Source organism: Camelus dromedarius, chromosome 18, assembly GCF_036321535.1.
Source record: "Camelus dromedarius isolate mCamDro1 chromosome 18, mCamDro1.pat, whole genome shotgun sequence".
Taxonomy (NCBI): domain Eukaryota; kingdom Metazoa; phylum Chordata; class Mammalia; order Artiodactyla; family Camelidae; genus Camelus; species Camelus dromedarius.
In genome coordinates, this window is record NC_087453.1 from 18,529,463 (window position 1) to 18,551,452 (window position 21,990).

Below are 21,990 nucleotides of genomic sequence, written 5' to 3' on the forward strand. Positions count from 1 at the left end.
TTAGGCATCAGACTCCCTGGAAGCAGGGCACAGACACCTTGATTTTGAAGTCTCCTCAAGGGCTGCTGGGTTAGGCTTGTGGAACAGGCAGTCAGCCTCAGAGTAGATGGAGGCAGCCTGGACACCACCGGGCTCCATGCAGGGGAGAAAGCATCAGGGAAGACTCAGGAAAAATTTGGCCTAAAGGCACAGGAAAGATTTGAAGAGGGATTTGAATGTTGAACAGGTACAGCTGTGAGGGGAGAGTTTCTACAGGAAGGAAGGCTGGTAAGACAGGGGAAGGGGAAGAAATGTCTCTCTCTGCATGGGATCCTGGCAAATTTCTTCCTCTCTGCGCTTGGTTTCCACTCATGAGATGTGAGGAGGCAGAGCCAGAGTCCTTTCCAGACTGATATCCTAAGATCTGCCTTTATTTCATCTCATTTAATATTAAAGGAGGCAGGGAGGGTCCCCAGCTTAGCACATGGCCACAGGGCTCTACACCTGTGCAGACTGTAATCAAATATTTGGAAGCTGCAGAAAATTCAGGCCAGGATCTTAGATACAGCAGTCTTTGGGCGACTTCCTCCCCTCTGGGGAGGAGCAGATGGTCTTCTGATGAGATGCCCTCCCTCACTTTCTTGTTAATAATTAAGTCATTCTTGAAGACCTCTTTTGTCACTTTTGAAGTTCAGTTTGCAGAGACTTCTGCCTTGGCTTGTTTTACTATGATGCTCCAGGCTGAAGGCTCATAGGCTACAATAGTCTAGATCTAAGCCACAGGCAAAGATTACAGGGGCTGCAGTGGAAAGAGCCCAGGAGCGCTAGGGTGGATTCTGGCTAGACCTGATGATTCTGTGGACTTGGACAGGTGAGAAGCTAAGCCTCTAAGACTGCTCTGCTTGCCACTGTATCCCCAGGGCCAGCTCACCACCTGGCACACAGCAGGCACTTAGTAAATATTCACTGAATAAACGAACAGCTCAGCCAGTGAATCCCAGAGTGATCGTGGTCAAATCACTTTCTGGAAAACGAGGGTGACAAGCTCCCAAGGTTGTATATGGGTCTCCCGAGATAAGGTGGATGAAAATGCTTTGCAAATATAGGCTACTCAAACATTAAGGACCCAGAACCAATGTGCTGAAAACAAAGTAAAAGGCTGAATATACACGGGAGTGATAAAATTTACAAGAAAGTACCTGGCGAATGGTAAGGTGTTAGTAGAATGAATTACTTCAATTGAGAGAGACAGCACAGGTTGCTCTAGTTCACTGTTCCAATGTCTAAATGATATTTCTCAGGCTGTGTCTGTTCCAAAACCCCAAATCCTTCATCAAAACCTCTGTCCTGATTTTGGTATGAAAAACATCAGTGCAGTTACAACTGTACCCTGCACATAGCTGGGCTCAGAGTGTATTTGCCAAAGAGACTGGCATATGGATTGTGAGGGGTTTTACTGGAGAAAAGAGGGGAGTGGTGTGAGCAGAGCATGGAGGCTGTGCCTGCCATGTGGTTTGCTCTGCCTCATGATCCCAGGCCAAGGCCCTGCTCAAGGGGGCACAGAGAGGAGAATGACTGGCCATCAGTTTCCTAGCTGTACACTGCGACCAACCACTGCTGCTTCCCCAGGGTAGCCACTTAGTAAGTACCAGTCCCCTTCCCCTTCTCTCTGCCCATTGGGTATCCCTGGCTGCAGCCTGGGATACGGGAACTGGGCTCCATCACCTGGCTCTCCTGTGCCAAGAGCACCTTGGACAAGTTCCTTCCTGCCTTTGTGGGTGACTGATTCCTCTGACTGGGCCAGGAAACACCCTATGTGGTGGGGGCTGGCTGAGAATCCCAGTGGGCCCAGTCATGGACGTGCCCACTGCTGGACTAGACACACACCAGACCCAGCTCCAGAGGCTGCTCTCAGCCTGGCGAGTAAAACTGCTGATGTGAAGGCCCTTCAATTCACTGACTCTCCCACCTTGAAGAAATTCTGAGTTGGCATCCAGTCCCAACCTTCCAGGTCTTCAGAAAGCAGGGGTTTGTGGGCTTTAGGGCATGTATTTCATGTCCTCAGTTCAAGGGGCAAGGAGGCTCAGATTCCTGGGACCCTAACAGTAGAAGATTCCTTCCCAAGAAGCAAAGCTAAATTGTGGGAAGAGCCAGCATTCAGTCAGCCTTGGGCCTGAGTCACGTGTTCTTTATCTGTAAAGTGGGGATGGTAAGTCCTCCTGCCTTGGGCTTGTTGTAAGGATTTCATGACAGCGCCCATGGAGGCCCTGGCACAGAGCCAGGCATAGAGCAGGTGTACAAGCAATGTGCTGACTGTTATTTCCTGCTTAAAGCAGCAATACCCAACATCTTTCCTGCTGGCCCACCAGGCCCCTGGCTGGGCTTTCCTCAGGGAGCACAACATCCTCGCTACCCCAACTGGCCCTTCCCACTCCCACAGGCTCCACCCGAACCTTGCCCTCTCCTTTCTTCTGGATGCTTGCAAAGCTTCCTCCCTGTTGTCATTTTCATTCATTCCAATTCACCCAGCCTGACCCATCTTGGAAAAAATCCCCTCAGTTGTGCTACCCCTGCTCTAAAACCTTCTGTGGCTCCCCTATGCCTCTGCTTTCCAGCCCATGTTCAACGCTGCCTATAACCTCCGGGCTCCTCCCAGGTTTCTCATCCAGAGCCCTGATGCATCAGCAAAACTAGTTTACTCACTGTTTCCACAAATATGTGCTTACCTTGTCCAGCCCTCCACCTCTGCTTTAGCAGAACCCATTCCCAAGAATGTCAGCCTTAAGGTTGGTCTCTGCAAATCCAGCCCTCCTCACAAGGGCTCTTGTTTCCTCTGGCTCACGCTCACTTCTTCCTTCTCAGACAATGCTTTTCTTCAGTAAATGCTTAATTACAGACTGTCACACAGTCTCTCATAATTGTAGGCCTTGTTTCCCTTGTCAGACCGTAAGTTCCTGGGGCAGAGGCCCTGTCTGTCTGGTCCTTCCCATTCTTTCGGAGCCTGGCCCAGGGCTGAGAGGGCAGGTCTCTGGTCAGAAAGTGTTTTCCAAGCCCAATTCAGCTCCAGGCTGAGACGAGTCTAGCTCCAAACACTAGGGACCACTTCTCTTGTCCTTGTCCTAGTCACTGGCCAAACTATCCTCCGTGACGCAGCTCTCCCCAGGGCGATTCAGGCCAGGGATAGAGAAACGAGGGAGACCTGGGTAGGGAGGCAGGGCTATGGTTCTCACCTGGCCCTGACACGGTCTTGTTCTGGGATCCTAGGCATGTCCCTGCCCCTTCCCCTCCCTGGGCCTGCTTCTTGCAGTGAAACAAGAAACAGTAACGTTCAAGCTCTACAACATGGATTTCATTTGTCTTTAAGGTAGCCTTGTTTCCAGGAGTTCCAGGTGGGTGAGGAACCAGCTGATTCCAACACAGGTGGAGGGAGGGGAGGCAGCCACAGCCAGGACAGGGAAATTTGGGAATCTGAGAAGCATTCACACCCTGTACACCTCGTTAAACTCATTAAGTTCCTGTTGTTGACTGGACTGCATTCCTGCCCAGGTGTTCCATTCCATAGCCCTTTACCCTGGCCAGGTCCAACAGTGTCTGCTGAGGGCTGAGCAGGGGAAGGGTAACCTGCTTCTGGAAACCACCAATCCTGCCTGAAACAATGACCATGACAAGCGGCGAGTCTCCTCACCTGTAAAATAGGGATAATACTGGGACCCATATCAGGATTGTTGCAATAATGCAGTGCGATAATGCCATACACCACTTAGCACGGTCCCGGCCACCTGTGGATGGCAGTGCAGCAGACACATTCCCACTTCCTGAGGGGCCTTTACGACATAAATTCTCATCCTCAGAGCAACCTGCGAGGAAGGTACTTCCATCCCAATCTGACAAGGCAGAAAACTAACGCACAGAAAGTCGATCAATCCCAGGTCACACAGCAGGGACAAGCCAAACTGTAATACCAACCCAGGAAACTCTCAGTTCAGCTTTCCCTGGTGTGCAGCCCACAAGCTCTCAGCGTCAGACTCCTCCAGAGGGCTGTTTTAAAAAGCTGATTCCTGCCCCTAGACCTGACAAATGAGAATCCCTGGGGAGAGAGAAACCCTGGTGAGGAACCTGAACTTTATAAAGATGAGGAACCTAAATTTTACATTTGAGGAAACTGAGGCAAAGAGAGGTAAAGTGACCTCTGAGGTCACACTTCCAGCAAGTACAGACCTGGGACTGAATCCACAGTCTGACGCCAGAGGAAGCAATCAGAGACTTCCTAGAGGAGGTAGCATTTGACAATGTGGGCCTCAAAGGGAGAGGGGCACCACCTCGGGGGAGGGTACAGCACAAAGGCTTGGAGCAGGAGAGGCCAGGCAACAAGTGCTCAATGCGGCTTGTGCTTCCAGATCCCTGAGCATGAAGAAATATGTATGGAGCCACCTCTACAGCCTTCCCCTGAGAGCCCAGAGAGGGACACTCCTGAGCCCATCGGAGCTTCTGGGAGGAAAGCCTGCTGTGTGTGGGGTCTACAACCAGCAGGTCTATGGCAGTGGCCCTCTGGGTGTGTCTGGCAGCTGCTCAGGATGAGAAAGCCAGGGAAGGTGGTGACTCAGTCCCTACCCAACTTCAAGATAGTTCCATTTAAATTTGAGATGAGCTCAGAAGCCAGGGAAATGTCAAGCAAACCATCCTTGCAGAACAGATGCCAGATACAGAGAAGGCGGCCTGAGGCGTAGGCTACCAGGCAGCAGCAATCAATTTGGAGCAATGCTGCAGGTTGTGCGAGGAAGAAAAGTCAAAAGGCCTGGGTACAAGCCCACTCTGGGCCCCCTATTCTTCATTCACCTGTGAAACAGGGAGAACTCCACAGGCTTCTGACTTCCCCCTAGGACTGTTGTGAGGAACAATGGTAAGGAAAGAGCCTGGCAGATTACACAACATCTCCCACAGCAAGTGAGAGATTAGGGGATTACTGCTATGATTTACTAGAACAGCCAGAAGGTGCTTTCCTTGCTACCTGAACCCCAACCACAGCAGGTGAAGGGAAAGGCTGGACCTCAGTCTTGTTTCCACAAAGAGAAAAGGGACCCAGATATTGGGAAGTGAAAGTTTACATTCATTAAGTACCTACTGTGTACTAGGTGTTTTTTTCTATAGAATCTCAATCCTCATTAGAATCCTGCAGTGTAAATATGATTATCTTGAGTCCAGATGAGGAAATACAAGCTCAAAGAAAGTAACGTGCTCAAGATTACAAAGGAGTGACTGACTGATGGAGACCAATTAAAACCAGGTGTTTGTGGCCCGAAAACCCACACTAACTCTATTCCCTGGAACAGTTTGTTTAAGATGCTGAACATGTCTGGTATAGAGGCCCAGCTCAAGCACTGCCTCCTTCTGGAAGCCTTTCGGATCCCTTTACCTAGACAAGATCTCTCTGATGAAACCCCAGAGCACACCATCAGGATACATCTGGCAGCACTCAAAACATTCTTCTTCTTATTTTATGATCAAGCACACTTTTAGCAGGATGAGATTAGGTACAAAATACATTTCAAGTTCATTACTCAAATACTTTCGAGTTTCATTAAAATCCTCAAATGTCAGGGCTGGAAGCATCTAAAAGACCATGACATCCAACTTCCTCATTTTTTAGGAGAAATACAGACAGAAGAAGACACTTGTCTGAAGTCACACAGCATCTCAGCACCAGAGCCAAGAACAGAAACTTGGCATTCTGCCTCACAGAATTTCTTTACGGATTCCATGATTTCCGATTCAGGCTTAGGACAAGGATTACTATTCTCACTTTACAGATAAGGAAGCTGAAATCCAGGGGAAAGTAGTTTCTCTGAGAGTGGGTGAGATGTGGGGACACAACTCTGATCCCCTCACTTCCAGCCCAGGGACCAAGCCCATTCTCCTCTCCACTGCAAGTAGTCTGTAGAGCTGTCAAGCTCAGGGCCCATGGTAAAAGGTCAACGGATGTTAGAAATTGTCATTATAAACCAGTGGGAAGGTGACACCAGAATGATATTGACCTCCTCAGAGGCAGTGCTCTGGAAGAGGACACAGGAGTCCTGGCTCGACCCTCTGTGGGTCCCTGGCCTCTCTGGGTCTCATCTAAAGACAAGGGGGCTACACCATGATCTCTCTGGGACATCCCAGCATCCTTGACAGCAGACCCTAGCTGCCTGTCAAGCACCTCTCAGCTGGGGCCTTTGTTCCTCCACTCTGTGGGAAGCCAGAAAAGCAGCTGGGGCTCATAACCACAAACTGACTTTATTTCCAAGCGCCACCGGCCAAGCAGGGCCCACCCTTAAACAACAATGGTATGGAACATGGAAAATCCAACTGTCTCCCAGCACAGACATGCAGCTGGGCACACCCACCTACCTTCACAAACTCACAAAGACCAACCAGGAATCGGGGTATAAATAAGGGATAGCTGGCTCCCTGGCCTATTGGAAGGGTAGGTGTATTTCTGAATAATCAGATGGCAATGGAGTACGTGGTAAAGAACTCTAGACTGAGGAGTCCCGGGCCTGGATCCTTGTTCCAATTCTACCATGAATTAGCTTGTGTGCCCCACGCAAGCTTCTTTCCCTCTGTGGGGCTCAGTTTAGACAGGCTGACAGTTTCCAAAGTGTCTTTACAGATGTTCCATCTGATCTTCATGACAACCCTGTGAAGTTGGCTATTATTACCTTTTTACAGATGGAGAAAAGGAGGGTTGGAGAGCTCAGGCGTCTCACTCAAGGTGACACAACTTTAGGTTGGTAGAACCATGGCCCCAGAGATCTCAGACCACCAAACCCAATCCTCAGGAGTGGTCAGGTTAAGAACAACTCCTCTTTCCTCTCACTGTGATTGACAGTCTCAGCAAGACCAAGGCAGCAACAGACCCTGGTTCACCTGCCCACTCTGGTGGCCTGCAAAGCTCTGGCTGCAAACCTCACAGCCCAGCTGCCTAGGAGGCCGCACCCCCCTGCAAAATTTCATTACTCAAGTTGGCAAGAACGCAGCCCCCACCCCCAGCCGGGTCTAAATAAACGCCCAAGTGATATCACATCCTGCTAGCTCCAAAATAGCCCAGGCCTGCCCACAAGCGATCACAAAGTGCCAGGCCATGCAGGGCCAAGCGGGCAGGGATACCCAGTCCGTGGCACCATCCACACACTCAAGCAACTAAAGCAGAAGCCTCAGAGCAGGAAGGCCCCCCACTCCCACCTCTGCCAGACAGTCTGGCCCCTCCCTCCTTGCCCCCTTCTGTGGGGAGGCCCCAGAGCCTCCTGCCCCAGCGCCAGCCCTCGCCCCAGCGCCAACCCCGGGAGCCTCGGCCGCGGCCAGCCTGCGGGTGGACTCCGGCCCGACCCACACACCCCACCACTCACATTGCTTCAAGAGCTCCAGACACAAAGCCATGAGGGCCGGATGGGGGTCTGAGACCCAGAGACCGGCAAAGACAGAAAAGGGGAGAGGGAGAGACACAGGAGCAGAGAGAAGGGGAGGCAGGGGGCCGGGGCAGAGAAAGCAAGGGGGGCCAAGAGTCCTGGGCAAAGGAGCAGCTTCAAAAGTGGGTCTTCAGCGCAAGAGACACTGGGCGGTGACACCAGCAAGACATATGTGGGCACAGAGAGGCAGGGAAAGCAAAGCAGGGGACTCCGATCCGGAGGAACGGGGCGGGGGTGCAGAGGCCCGAGAGAGAACAAGGAGAGACAGCGACAGGGGACAAACCAAGGGAAGGCAGGGAGGGGCTGTGAAGTCAGGGAGCTGGGGAGCTTTGGGGGGATCCCAAGGAGACAGACCCCAAGGAATCCCGGAGGTCCCAGCGTATACGGGGGACACCAAAAGAGGGAAAACCCTGAAGAAATGAGGGCCAAGAGGAGGCAAGACTTCGGGATTTGGGGGGGGGGGTCAGATGGAAGGGAGGACTCCCCCAGAGAACGTGCAGGAAGCTCAGAGGAGAGCCCTGGGGAGTGTGGAAGGTGTTCTGGGGAAAAGGCCCGCAAAGATAAGGAGGCGCTCAGAGAGGGAGTCTCTGAGGAATGAGACGAGCGCTTTGAGGGGACCCGAGATCCAGGAGCGAGGGAGGGGCTGGGAGGCAGCGCGAGAGCAGAGACAAAGAGACAGCGAGCCAGGGAGAGACAAAGCGGGCGGAGCGGGGAGACGGGCCCGAGGGCTGGCGGCCGGACAGAAGGACGGAAGCGCGAGCGGGCGGGGGGGACGGACGGACGGACAGACGGGGAGGAGGGCGGGGGCAGGGCCGGGCGGGGGCGGCGCCCGTCTCCTCGCGGGGCCGCGGCTGCTCCGGGCGGCGCTGGGCGGGCCCCGGGCGTCCGGGCTGAGGAGGCGGCGGCGACGACGTGGACCGGACAGACCGACGAAGTGACGGACGGGCTGGCGGCAGCTGCGGCCAGCGGCGGGCACTCACCCTCCTCCCTCACGCGGCCCGGCCCGAGGCTCCGTTTTGTACGCCCGAGGGGCGGGGCCTCTGGGTTAAAGCCCCACGCCGGCCCCGCCCCGCCCCGCCCCCAGCGTCAGACGCGCGCGCGCGTCGCTTGGGACTCCCGGGGCGGGCGGGGGCGCGCGCAGCCCGGTCGGCACGTGGCCCGTCGCGCGCGCGCGCGCGCGCGCGCGGCTGAGCCGGTGCGCAAGCATGCGGGGCGCTCAGTCCGCCCACGCCCAGGCCATCAGACACTGAGAGGGAGCGCGCGCCCACGTCGGCACGCGCATGCCTGAGCTCGGGGGACTCCGCCCCTCGAGCCGCCCCGCCAAACCGGTTCCAGCTGGAACGAGACGCATGCTCCGTGCGGGAGAAGGACCGGGAGAGTTCGGTACCAGTGTACTGGGGCGAAACCTGTGTTGCTTGGGGAAACAGGCTCAGAGCAAGCAGCCTAAGATGGTCTTCTCACCCCTGTATGGTCAAATTAGCCCCCAAGCACTATCGGCTTTACGTCCTGTTTTTAGTTGCCGCCTCTGCTCCATGCTCGCTTTGCCGTGCTCATCTGGGGTCCTCCAGGTTGAGTTCGAATCCTCGCCCCCCACCCCCGCCCCAGCTCGGCCTTTGGAGAGCTGTGTGACCTTGGACAAGATGCTCATTCAACCTCTTGAGCCTTCGTTTCCTCCAGTAAAACAAAACCATCACATCCCCGATGCCTTGGAGGGCTAAGTGTAGTAGGAGCTGCCTAAATTCAGAAGGCACTTCCTCACGCCTAATGGCCCTCCCAGTTTCCCCCTTCTCCCCTGCGAGTCCGTCTCCTTACAGTCCTGGTCCTTGGGGTCTCATCCCTCTAGGCTGCACCTGCGGTAGGTCTGTCTGCCATCTGCAGTTCCAGCTTCTGCTCCCTGACCTGCCTTGCTGGGTGACCTAGGCAAGTCCCTTCCCTTCGCATCTCGTTTCCAAATGTAAAATGGAGACAAGAATCTTACTAAAGAAGATGATACAGTCTTTCCAATACCACTTTCAGGATTTTTGCATAAAGGTAAAATGATAGCAAAAGCAACTGAGGGGCTATTGAGCCTTTCTGATGCCAGGCACTGTACTAAGCACGTCAAAAATACTAGGTTACTTTGCCCTTCTCACAGTCACTATGCTACACCTATACTGTTCCCTTAGGGTTTATCTTTAGATTGACTTAGGAAAACTCAGGATGCCCCAAAGCATCAGCCTGACTCTGTCTTGCTCTGTCCCAACCACATCTACCCTTGCTCCTCCAACACACTAGGCACCCACCTGCCTCAGGGCCTTTGTACTACTCTTCCCCCTGCCTGGAGTAGCTCCCAAGCACTACTCCTTCCCTCACTTCCTTCAAGTGTTTGCTCAAACGTCTTTCTCAGTGAATTCTACTCTAGTACCCTGTTTATGCTGCAACACCCCTCCCCTCCCCCTGCTCGCACTCCCAGTACCCCTTGCCTTACACTACTTCCAATAAACCATATACTTATTTGTGTTATTTATGCTTATTGTTTTGCCTGCCTTTCCCTCCCTACCCCCTAAAAAGAATGTACTCTCTATGAAGGCCGGGGGTTCCATTTTGTTCACTGATGTGTCCCTGGTGCCTAGAGCACAGCCTGGTCCATTGTGGGTGAGCAGTAAACATCTATTCAATGAAATGGCTGCCTGATTGCAAGTCTCCTGTCCTTAACCACCGCCATAGGGCCCCCAAGGCTCAATTTAAGCACCTTAGCTTCTCCTCCTTTGGCCTGACCTCTCTCCACCTGAGGGTGTAAGGAATGCTTCTGTCTTGTTCCAGAGTCTAAATCCTGGAGTTCCTGGCCTGCCCACCAGCCCTTAAGCCCAATTGCTATGTCCCCTAGAAAGCTCAATGGGTCTGCCTAAAAACAGGACTTAGGAGAGTGACTCAATTAACCAGGAACTTCCCGGTCCAAGGCTTGGTGCACTCAGGGAAGAAGCCTGCTTTCTGCCCAGTGCCCTCTGAGGAGAGGTCCTATTTCAGGAGGAGGTAATTCTAGCTCCTCATCACTCACTCTATGAAGGCCTCATGGGCCCTCCCATTACTCTCAGACTCTATGGCCGCTGCCCAGGCCCCACTGTGCTTTGCCTGGACCACTGCACAACCTCCAATCCATCCTGTCGATTTTGCCAGATAATACTACTGCATCTCTTTACCAGGACCTTGGATGGCTCCCCTATACACAGGATAATGGGGAACTCAAGTTAGACAGACCCAGCTTCTTGACCTACTAACTGGGTGATCTTGACTTGACACTCATCTCTAGGCTGCAGTTCCTTTGTAAAATATCTATAAACGTGTGTGTGTGTGTGTGTGTGTGTGTGTGTGTGTGTGTGTGTGTGTGTGTGTATGTGATGTTAACTGGGCTAAATCAGGAATGTCAGATAAGGGCAACTCTCCTGGCCATAGCAGACATCACTAATCGACGGTGGCACACTTCTCTGCTTAACTCAATCTCAGTCCTGAACTCCAGGGTTTAGATGGTACATGAATTGAAGTTATTTGCATCTCTGGACATGATGGTCTTTGAGTTTCCTCTCAGCTCTGACACTGAGGATTGGAGTATCCAATCTGACAGGAGCTTGTCGTGTAATTACCAGAGATTGTGGAGGGTTAGGCCTGGTAGAGGGCTTGGGGGACAAGGCTTAAGGTTGGCTGCTTACTGGAATTCTGTCAGCCTCCCTTCCTGTGTCTGTGGGGGAGAGAGTGAATCAGAGAAGAAACTTGGAGAGTTCTGGGGGAGGAGGGAAGGGACAAAGAAGAGAGGACAGAGCATTCTGTGACTTGGATAGGAAGTGTATGGGAGTCCCCAAACCCAAGCCTCACAACATAGATGGAGAATTTGAGGCACAACAAGGGGCCAGGACCCACCCAGAGTGACATAGCGGAGCAGAAACTAGAACTCATGGCCCCTGAGCAAGGAGCAAGGGTGTTTCCAGGCCAGGAACCTATCCTAGCTCAGCCTAGAGCCTCAGGCACTGCCAGGGAGTGACCCCAAGTGTGTGTACCTCTGTGTGTGCACACACTTGTACTCATGTGCAGGTGTAGAGAATGTAATTGACAGGAGCCAGGTGCCACCTAGCAGCCCTCCATCACCACTGCCCCCGGGTGATGTCACAGCCTCCCTTGTGATTCAGAGGGAGTGGGAGACACACAGAAAGGGAGGCTGGGGAGACAGAAGGGCAGAAATTGAGAAGAAAGAAAGGGGGTGGGGGACAGGGCTGAGGGAGACAAACAAAAGGCTAAGATGGTGGAAAATGGGGAAGCTGGAAGAAAGGGATGGAGGAAGGGAGGGAGGAGAGGAAAATGAGCACTAATGGGAGGTGGGCAGAGTCAGAAGAGAAGAGTGGGAGGGAGTGCATTCTCAGTTCTTTTCTTTCTCAGAAGCAGAGAGAAAGGAGGCAGGATGGGGCAGACTGAGGGGTAATGGCACCCCGTGGGCCCTTCCAGGTAGGTCCTTTGGCTGGGGAGGGGCATGTGTGTGCAGCCAAGCTGCTGCTTCCCCCGCCATCCCAGCTGGAGCTGGCCCGCCTGCCAGTCACCTGCCAGAGCTATTTCTGGAATGTGGAATCTGGGTCAGAAAGGGGGAGGGAGAAAGCGGGTGGCTGCAGAGGCAGCACTGGCAGGTGGGAAGCTGGCCAGCTCCGAGCGGGTGGATAGGCAGGTCCATGCCCTGCCCCCGCCCACTCCAGAGGGGCCCGCCCCTTTCAGGCTCTCACTGTCTCAATAATTGCCCCCCATAATAACCCACCTGCCTACACATGGCCGGAGAGCATATGTGCCGGTGTGAGAGTGACAAAGAGCTTTCATGCCTCTCAGCAACTTGGGGGCTCAGAACAGCCCTAGGTGGGGGACAGGGCCCAGACAGCTCACTTCCTGGAGACGTATGCTGAGGAGAGGGGGCAGCCTTCTGAGCAGTGGTGACCCATGTGGGGAGACAGTGGCCGAAGGAGGGTGTGCCTGTGGCTGTTGGTGTGTCTCTGATTACGGGCAGTATTGCCATGTGTGGTGATGCAAGTTTGACACTGATTAAGGATGCCACGTATTACGAGGTGCTGTTCACAACACAGACATCATTGAATTCTATACATCTTATGACACATTTGTGGCAGATGGCAATAAAGAACCTTATTCTAACAAAAACTGTGCATCATAACTTTTCAACAGATGACAATTAAGTGTCTTTCCTAACTCAGCACTAAGATACTGTAGGGACCAGTTGCAGCTCTGGGCACAGGTCTGAAAATCTAGTGGCTTTGTTTTTCCTTGCAAGGCAGGTGAGTTTACCCGCTGAGCATGAGGGGATCAGAGGCTAGAGGAGAGAGAAGCAAGTATGTAGTGGTCACTACAGAGATGTGGAGGGAGGGCTGGGTGGGGACACGTCAGGGGTGAACTTTTTTGGTGGCTCCAACCTGTTAGGGGCACGATTTCCTCACAGGTGTGGAGGTGGCATGAGCCTTAAAGGAGACATATTTGTATGTGAGAGCGTGTGCAACTGTATGCAGAGGTTAGGTGTACGTGTGTGCATGTGAGGAGATCAGGGTAATGTGTTTCTATATGTTTTCACACACATAGGTCTAAGGCTACAGAACTTTATATATGTCTGTAAGTAGGTGCATATGTGCACGCATGTCTGGGTAGGTGTCAGATGTTGCAACCAATACTTTCTTGAGTGTCTTGGTTTGGGCTTAAGCCCCCAGACTGAGAATAATTGGAGCCCCACATCCCTACATTTAAAGCCATGATGCTGGATAATTCGTATGGGATACACTGAAGGGGCTATAGTTGAATTTTTTGGCCTGAATTCTCAACCCTTCCCTGTATTCATGCCCTTTGCTATGTAGCTGTAGTTTCTCCCACAAGTGGTGGAATGTACTTCCCTGGCCCTTGGCTTTGGACTCATGTCACTTGCTTTGACCAAGCAGATATCTGCAGATGTGGCACAGGGACTTGAACTGTGCTTGTACAGTGGGCTTTGCCCTCTTATACTTCTGCCACCACTGCCAGAGGCACCTGCCCTGGCTAGGGCACTGATTCCAGGAGTACACTTTGACCCCATAAGGAGGACACAGGACATGCAGAGTAGAACCAGCTGACATGAAAACTCACGAATGAGAACAAATGCGTGTTACTGTGTGCCACTGAAATGAGATATGCCTGCTTGTTACACAGCCTTATTGTAAGAATAGTTGATAGAGACAGAAATGGGTGCCAAGGGTGGGGTGTATTAGCAACAAAACCAAAAATATCATTGGCTCTGGGACCAAATGTTGAGCAGTTAGCAAACTGTTGTAGGAGGCTTGAAAAAAGGTGACCCATGCTAAGCAGAGACAAAAAACACTGGGTAAAACAGTTGATCCACAGTAACTCAAAGAGAACAAATGGATTTGGGCAAGAGAGTTTCCAGGTGAAATGCTGAAAGCAAGAGCTGGCTCCTTTGGGCTGCATTTGATAAGGACTTACAAGAAAGAGAGAAATTCATAAAAGAAATTAGGGGGTGTAGCAGGGAGTGTATAGAGGGAATACAGAGAGCTCAGAACTTGCTAAGTTGGAAGATCAATCAGTCAACTCCAGCCTCTCCAGCCAGTAAATCAGTCTCAAATTAATATACAGCCTGGAGACAAAGATCAAATCAAGGTCATGGCCAGTTAAGGTACAGCATGTAAGCCAGATCAAATCAAGGGTGTGGTTATAACATCTTTTATTAATACTCTAAAATAATAAGGTACCATTTAGTAGATGCTCTCAGCTGCTCAAAAGGGCTTCCAGAAAGCTTAAGGGCATAGCCCCACAGAAGCCTGATGTACCCAAAGTGATCATAATTGAGTTGAGAGAGACTCAAAAACAATTGTGGGTGTGGTTTTTGGCACGTGGAGTTAAGTGGAATCAAATACATAGAAAACCTATAAAGTATCTGAGAGAGGTATGCAGCCAAAACTATGATGCGCTTAGGCTAAAAGGACTGAGACCATTCGAGATGTAAAAAGACATCTGGGTCCCTAACTCTATTTAGGCAGGAGGCAGGCAAAGAAAGCTGTTTAGCTGCCCAAAGGCATAATCTCCAATGCTTTCCATAGATGTGGCTAAAAAAGCTAACGGAGAAGGAAGGGCCTTCAGAGAGAACTATGGCTTAGGAATCAACCCCAGGGAGCAGACCTTGGGCCTAATCAAGGGACATTCCCTGTCCCCAAGTATTTGCCCAGCGTTTGCCCAGAAGGACTTCAGAATTGCCATGGGTCAGAAGTCTCTGAATCCCTTTTCCCTCTTTCTGAACAGAATTGTGAACTGCAGTCATCCTGCCCCTGTTTCACCAATGTAGGCTGGGTGTGCAGGGGAGCTGGGGGTGGGAGACTTTTTAAAAAAGATTTTAGGTTGCTTGATCAAGAGGAGCCACATCCAGATCTGATACAGATCAAGAGATCTTTTCCCCTCCTTTTAAAAAAAAGTTTTGTACTTGTTATTTTTTAATTGAAGTGTAGTTGATTTACAATATTATATTAGTCTCAGGTGTACCCTAAACTCTTGATGTTATGTTTGGATGAGGCTTTTTGGGGTCTTGGGGTGTATTTTCTGTGAGAGGGACATGAATAAATGTGGCCAAGAGAGTGGACCACAGTAGATTGAATTATTTACCCCGATTCTTTACCCCTTCTTCTATCCATACCCTTTACCATATAAATACAGTTTCTTACACAAAGGTGGGAGGGTACTTCACCATCCCTTGTCTTTGAGCTCAGTCATATGACTTGCTCTAACCAATAGGATTTCAGCAGATATTATGGAAGCAGGGGCCTTGAAATGCACCTGTGTAGTCAGGCTTGCTCTCCTAAGCTTCTGCAATCACCATGAGAACATGCCCTGCCAAAGCCACTGATACCAGGACCCCCACTTTGGTCCCAGGAGGAGGATGAGAAACACGTGGAGCAGAGCTGTTCCAGCTGACCCACAAACTTGGGAGGGAGAAATAAATGTTAATAGTTGTATTACACTGATTTTGTGGTTGTTTGTTGTACAGCACTATTGTAGCAACAGCTGACCAATACAGGGACCCAAACAGTTCTGGGACATGTAGTCCATCACCCATTCTCAGCCCATTCATGAGTGATTGGGGTCAGGGGGAATTGGTGAGGGAGGGTTTATTTGGATAAAATTGCTTAGGTGATATCTATTCCCCTAGGCCCACCTCATATTTAGAGAATTTCCCTTGGGCCTGATGATATGGGGAATCTGATCCTTTACCAAGGCTCCTACGGGACCGTAGTGGAGTGCCTGGGGGAGCCTGGTAGGGATGCCCTAGATTTGGAGGCCACAGAATCTGAGCCTCAATATCTGCTTGGAGATTTCTAAAATGGAGAGGCTGGCAGGGTTAGCTGTGACAGCAGGTCTAGAAGGAAGGCTGCAGTAGACCAGCCTTGCAGAGTTCTGCAAGGCACAGGCCTCCTTTTCACATGGGTAAAGTGGAAGCTGAAGGAGACAGTAGGGCTGGAGCTGTTATCAGAGGATTCTGCCCAAGGTGCCTGCCTTGCTAGGTCAGGTCCCCTGGCAAAAAGAGGCTGAATGGGGAGGAGGGGGATCACTGGATGGAGAAGCAGCAGCAATCGCCTAGAGGGGGATTGCGCATGCCAGGAAAGAAGGCACCATGAGGGCCCTGCGGGATAGTAGAAACCCTAAAAGCACCACCACCTGGGAGAAGAGCCGGCAGGTGGCATCTGTCATACAGGAAGCCCTGATGCCAGGCACCACCTGCACTTGCGACCTTCTACTCCCAGCTGGAGGAACCAGAAATGGCCACTGGTGAACAAGGAACAGAGAAGATGCTGACCACCATGCCAGCTCCCCAATGTGGGCTCCCCAGCCCAGCCAGGCCCCTAATGCAGGTGCATGAGATCCGAGGTGGATGAAACTGAAATTTTGAAATGAGACCAGACTAGACTCTTAATATCTGAAAATGGGACTGTTCCTTAACGTCTAAAAGTGACTGGAAAAACTCAGGGATCTGCCCAGATATCACCCAGGTTTGGAGAGGCAATGGTGAAACAAAGTGGTTTCTTGCTCTGCTTCCTACAAAGACCAGTCCATTCAGTTAATAAGCTGGTTTCCTGTGTATAGAATATCCATGGGATTCAGGCTCATTTGTTTACATCAAACACCAATGAAGCACTTGAAACATGTGTCTCTTCCTACGGCAATCCAACCCCAAATGCTTTTGATTGTCAGGAGACTCGTAGTCAAGTCTGAGAACCAGTAATAACAGCTACACCTGTCAGCTCCCACAATGTGCAAGGCCCCGCCTGAACGCTCCCCAGGCACAGCCTTATTTCATCTGCCCAAGAGCTCCCTGGGGTCTGGCTTATGCCTCAATTTACATATGAGGAAACTGAGATTCAGGGAGCCAAACTAGCTAGCCAGACTGAGATCAAAGCTCTAAGTCAGAAATTGTGCTATGATTTTCCTTGGTCTTGATGTACCTGGCTTGCTCTGGGACACAGGGCCCCCTTTCCTCTGATCATGCCTGGGTTATTGTCAGAGGGCTTAGAACAAGTACCAGGAAGGATAGTTTGTCCCTGATTGTGAAGTACAGAAACCTGCAAACCCATCCCTTTGAGAAGGCTCAATACAGATCTCATCCCCTTCCCTGAATGTTCCCTCCCACCCTCCCCACAGGTTTAGCCCACCTGAACTAACCCAAATAGGTAAGTAGGATTTCAGTGAGCCCTGCCCACCAGCAGGTGGCTGCTCTGAGCCAGGGTCTGGAGAGTCAGGGGCAACCAAGTATCCCACAAGCTCCAGACCTCTGACCCCCTCACCTCACCCCAGTGGTGACATCTGTCTCTATGACACCCCCTCCCACAACTGAGCTCCAGCTCACCAGTTGGTGGGAAGTTCAACCCAAGGCCTCCTGCTTTTGCTAACCATCCCTCCAATCCCGCTAGCCCACCATGGATGCCTTCCCAGCATTTTCCACCTCTGATCCACCAGGTACCGGGTCCCCTTGCAAAACAAATTTGCAAGCCCCGCCCCCATCTTGGTACTCACTCGGAAGCGTGCGACTATTGCTGAGGCTGCCGGTGCTGGGCGGTGGGGAAAGGGACTGCAGGGAGACACTGTCTTCCTCCTGCGAGCAGCCTGCCTGGATGGCGCGCAGGTAGCTGTGGCTGCGGGAGCGGAAGTAGCTGGGCAGCGGCAAATCTAGAGCCTCCGCCGCAGTTGACTCCGCCTCACTGCAGGCCGACTCGCAGGCCGCCTCATACTGGTCGCTCAGATCTGCCTCCCGTACCTGTCCGGGCAAAAGCAGGCATCAGGGGCCAGCTTTGCCCATTCTGGAGGGATGGGGTGCTTGGTGGTCAGCCCAACTGCAAGGCTGGAGAGCAAGTGGGGCCTCAGCTCAGCCCACCCTCTGGCTCCCATCTCACTCAGGGTACAGGATGGGCAGATGGAGCCCTTCAGAAATATACAACCCCTCTCATCTCTCTGGGCCTCAACTTTCCCATCTCTACAATGGAGAAACTATTAAACATAGAAATTAACTAGGTTATATTTTGTATGAGATTTTGAGGTTACATCTGAATTCACCCAGAAAGAAGGCTACACTCAATAATGTCTGCCTTGAATGCTGGATGGGGAGATGCTAGATATTTACCATCTAATGGTCCAATTCCTTTGTTTTTACAAAGAAACTGAGGGCCAGTGAGGGGAAGATACTTGCCAGGTGTACTCAGTGAGGAAGTGGCAGAAGCAATACTCCAAATGGATATTTAAGGAAGATAAATCTAGCCCTGGTGTACAGAATGGCTGTTGGATAGTGGGGTCTGGAATGGAGGCAGAAGCCAGAGATGAAGCTGATGCAATAGTCTGGTCAGAGAAGATAAGACTGGAATGAGGGTAGTGGCAGTGAGGATTGATTAGTAATGTCTGCCATGGGCAGTGTGGAGAATGGCAGCATGTGTGTTATTTGCCATCTCACATTTAGTTCAGCCTCATCTGGATGGTTTCTAAGTGTCCCTCTAGAGATAACTGGTCAAGATCCTACAAATCTGTGGCCAGGGGTGTGAGTATAGAGGGGTCTCACCATACATACACTCTCCAAGGGTTCTGGAAAGATCTGTCTGACCCATGTCTCAGGCCATGTTGATAACTGGGGATCACAGGGTATAAGCTGAGGAGTCAGCTGGCCAAAGACAGACACTGGGTGGAAATCCTGGGAGATGCCTGGACTAGAGGGAGAGGCCAAAAATTGACTGAGCACCATGTAGAGGAAAAGATGAAGCTGGACCTAGGGCCAGCTCTGCCCTGGACCTGGCTATGTGACCTCAGGCCAGCACTATCCTCTGGGTCAGTGTTTCCTCACCTAAATGAAATGGAATGCCTGTGTACTCATCTGACACTGCCATCAGGTAAAATGACTAGATGGATTATTACCCAATTTGGAGTTTATGTTTGGAAAGGTCTAAATTTGTGCTGTCCAATATGGCAGCGACTAACCATGTGCAGCTATTTAGGTTTAAATTGATTAAAAATTTTAAAAATTCAGTTCCTTAGTCACACGAGCCATGCTTCACTTGCTCCTGCTACCGTATTGGACAGCGGAGATTATAGAACATTTCCATCATCACAGAAAGTTCTATCAGGCAGCACTGATAAATGGAAATGTAGGTCATGTAGCACACTCAGAATTCACCTGGAGGGGTTATTAAAGGGATAGGTGTTTATCATCCAAAGCTGCAGCCTGAGGTATATTGAGAGGCCCTTGTGGTTGCCAAGGGTGACAAGGTCTTGCCTTTGGTCTGCATGATCATGGCCCCACTCTAGCGCTAGACTGCCAGAGCTTCATCCCTGGGTCCATCGTTTTCTCACAATATGAATGTGGGCAAGTCACTAAACTGCTCTTGCCTCAGTTTCCCCATCTATAAAATGGGGCCTAATTAGAGACCATATTTCATAGGATTGTGGTCAAGAGTAAATGAGATCATTCATATTACATGTTTCAAATAGTGTCCGGGAAAGTAAGCACCTGATAACCTGTACCTGTTATTACAAGCAGCTCTTTAACATGAGTGCAGGGATTTGTCAATGTTGGTTAAGATGCTCCCAAGCTCTCCGGGAGAGGGCCAGCTGGTCAGTTCTTTTGGTATGTGTATCACTGAGCACACACTGTGTGCAGGGAACTACCCTGGGGGTTTTATATGAACACATTACATCCTTATCATAAGGCTGCTGAAGGAAGGAAGAGGTCACCTGGCCCACTAAGGGCTCCCCAAAGACCCTCTGCAACAATATGCTGAAGAGGAACTAGACATGGAGGCAAGAGGCACGCAAGGCATCCATGGCTGGAATCGGCAGACGTGGGGCCAGTCCTAGCTCTGCCCTAAAGGCTGTGTGGCCTTGGACAAGTCCCTTGCCCACTCCTGGCTACAATGAGGACCTGAGCTCGGGGCACCTTCCCTGCCTCTCTTTCTGACCTTGGGGCTGGGGCCTGGGAGGGAGGAGAGAGCCACTGCCCGGAGCAGGATGGCTGTGCGTGGGAGGGGGTACCCTTAGGACAGCCAGACAGTTCCAGGACTGGCACTGTCTTCACCAACTTTTGCACACTTGAAAAGTCTCTGTATTCACTCCAGAACCCTAACATCCTTAAAGTCTTGTCAGAGCCCAAGAAAGGAGAAAAGTCAGGGGATCTGGGGGCTGGGATGTGGAGGCCAATGACCCCAGCCCCTGATCTGTCCAAACGAAACAGTCTGCCCAGGCCTTTCATAGGCTGTGGGGGAGGAGAGAGGAGAGGAGGGAGGGAGCTAGAAACTCTCAGGTCTGCCTTCCCTCAGCCTTTGGTTATTTCCTGACCCATCTGCAGAACCTGGCCCATTCTTTCCCATTTTTGACAAGAGGAAACAGCACAGAAAAGTGAACCGATAGAGCCAGGGAGTGGGAGGTCAGGGTGCCAATATGAACCCTGACTCCATCCTCGCCGGAGGTGGTTTTCCCGGTGCTGGCTCTGCTTCCTCCTATGCAGGCCAGCGGCTGGGACCCCTGAGGTGCCAGGCCTGAGTCCCAGCCCTCCTCTAGGATTGGAAGACGAGAGAATGGCAAACATACTGACCTGCTGCTCGTGGCCAAACAACTGGGGGATCAGGGAGGCCTGTCCAAAAATCTGCAGGAAAGAGACGGGGAGGGTTACGGGGAGACCAAGGCTGGGGGCTGGGGTGGGGTATTCAGGCTTGGCTGGTAGAGAACTTGGGGCTGGTTGGTGTAACCTCCTCCTCAGGCTGGCTGAGGCCCAGCTGCTGGGACGTCTTGGCTTCCTCCAGGGATGGGAGGCTCAGTCCTTCTGGGGCTAGGTGTTGCTGAGGATTGTAATCTGCTGTTTGTAAGTCTTTCTCCTGGGCTGGTCCCTGGGACCATGGATGTTCTGTCTGCTGCCTCTCACCTGGGCAGGCAGCCACCCCCTACCCCAGGATCTACAGATTAGGGACAGAGCCCATAGGCTTCTCTTCCCTGGTCAGGGCCTGCACAGTCCAGTGCCTGGTGGGAGAGGGGCTTCTTCTGGTAGGAGCTGAGGCCTCAGAGACACAGCCAGAACTGGGCATCTCTGACTTTGGGGCCATATGTGTGGCTCAGGTCACTCAAACTTCTGAGGGTGAGGGTTTGGGGGTTCAGAGGAGCCTGGGCCAGGAGAGAGCTAGGGCTGGGGAGGTGTAGTGGGAGAGACCTGCTGGGGTCCCCAGCCTGATTCCATATACCTTTTTGTGTAGCCAAAGGACAAAAGTGTTCCAGGTGCCAGGGCCAGGCAGGGGATGGAGATGGTGCATGTGAGAGAGACAGACAGACCCAGAGAGAAACATGGAGATAAGACACACTGGAGAGAATCAGAGAAAAATGTGAATGAGAGGAGAGAAAAACAGACAGGAAGACTGAGGGATGAGAGAACAGGCAGGATGGGAGAGACGGCGAGGGAAGTCGTCCATTCAGCCAACATCTACATGCCGTGTGCCATGTGCTGGGGATGTTGTGGGGAAAAGACAGCAGGGTCCCTGCCTGCAGGGGGCTCCCAGTCTTAAGAGTAGACACACATCAAGTACATAAGCAAACAAATATAATTCCAGAGAGTGATAATTGCTGTCAAGAAAATTAAGCAGGGTAAGGGAACAGGGCCCTGGGGAGCCCCTGAGACGAGCCATAGGGCAGGCCCCTCCGAGCTGACATTTGAGCCAAGACTGGAAACACAGAGAAGAGCCAGCTGTGCAAAGATTTGAGAGAAGAATGCTCTCGGGAGAGGGAGGAGCAAATGCTGGGAGCCTGGGGCAGGAATAAGGTGTGTGGAGAGCAAAAGGAGGCCAGTGTGGCTGGAGTAAGTCAGAGATCACATCTGAGAGGGAGGTGGGGCCTCACAGGGCTGACTTTCACCAGGTGAGGCGGGAGCCATGGAGGGTTAGGCGCAGGGGTGTGACAGGACCTGACTTACATCTTTTACAAGCTCCCTCTGGCCTGAGAATAGCCTGGAGGTGGCAGGCCTGGAGGCCAGTACAACTGTTCAGGTGAGACCATGGGGCCT

General features: G+C 51.8%; 1 protein-coding gene across 6 annotated transcripts in view; it reads right to left on the reverse strand.

Moving 5' to 3' along the window:
• Positions 1 to 21,990, reverse strand: part of DLGAP4 (DLG associated protein 4) — a 175,968-nt gene that overhangs the window by 49,157 nt on the left and 104,821 nt on the right. For 3 of the 6 annotated variants that reach the window (XM_031433874.2, XM_031433873.2, XM_064475716.1), the window contains exons 6-7: positions 20,539 to 20,589; positions 17,484 to 17,724 (exon numbers count right to left, since the gene is read on the reverse strand). In XM_031433874.2, coding sequence (XP_031289734.1) covers positions 17,484 to 17,724; positions 20,539 to 20,589 — 292 coding nt within the window. Of the gene's footprint in view, positions 1 to 7,364; positions 8,204 to 8,404; positions 8,433 to 17,483; positions 17,725 to 20,538; positions 20,590 to 21,990 lie in introns of those variants that run through there. The other 3 variants (XM_064475715.1, XM_031433878.2, XM_031433877.2) reach the window with 3 other exon arrangements.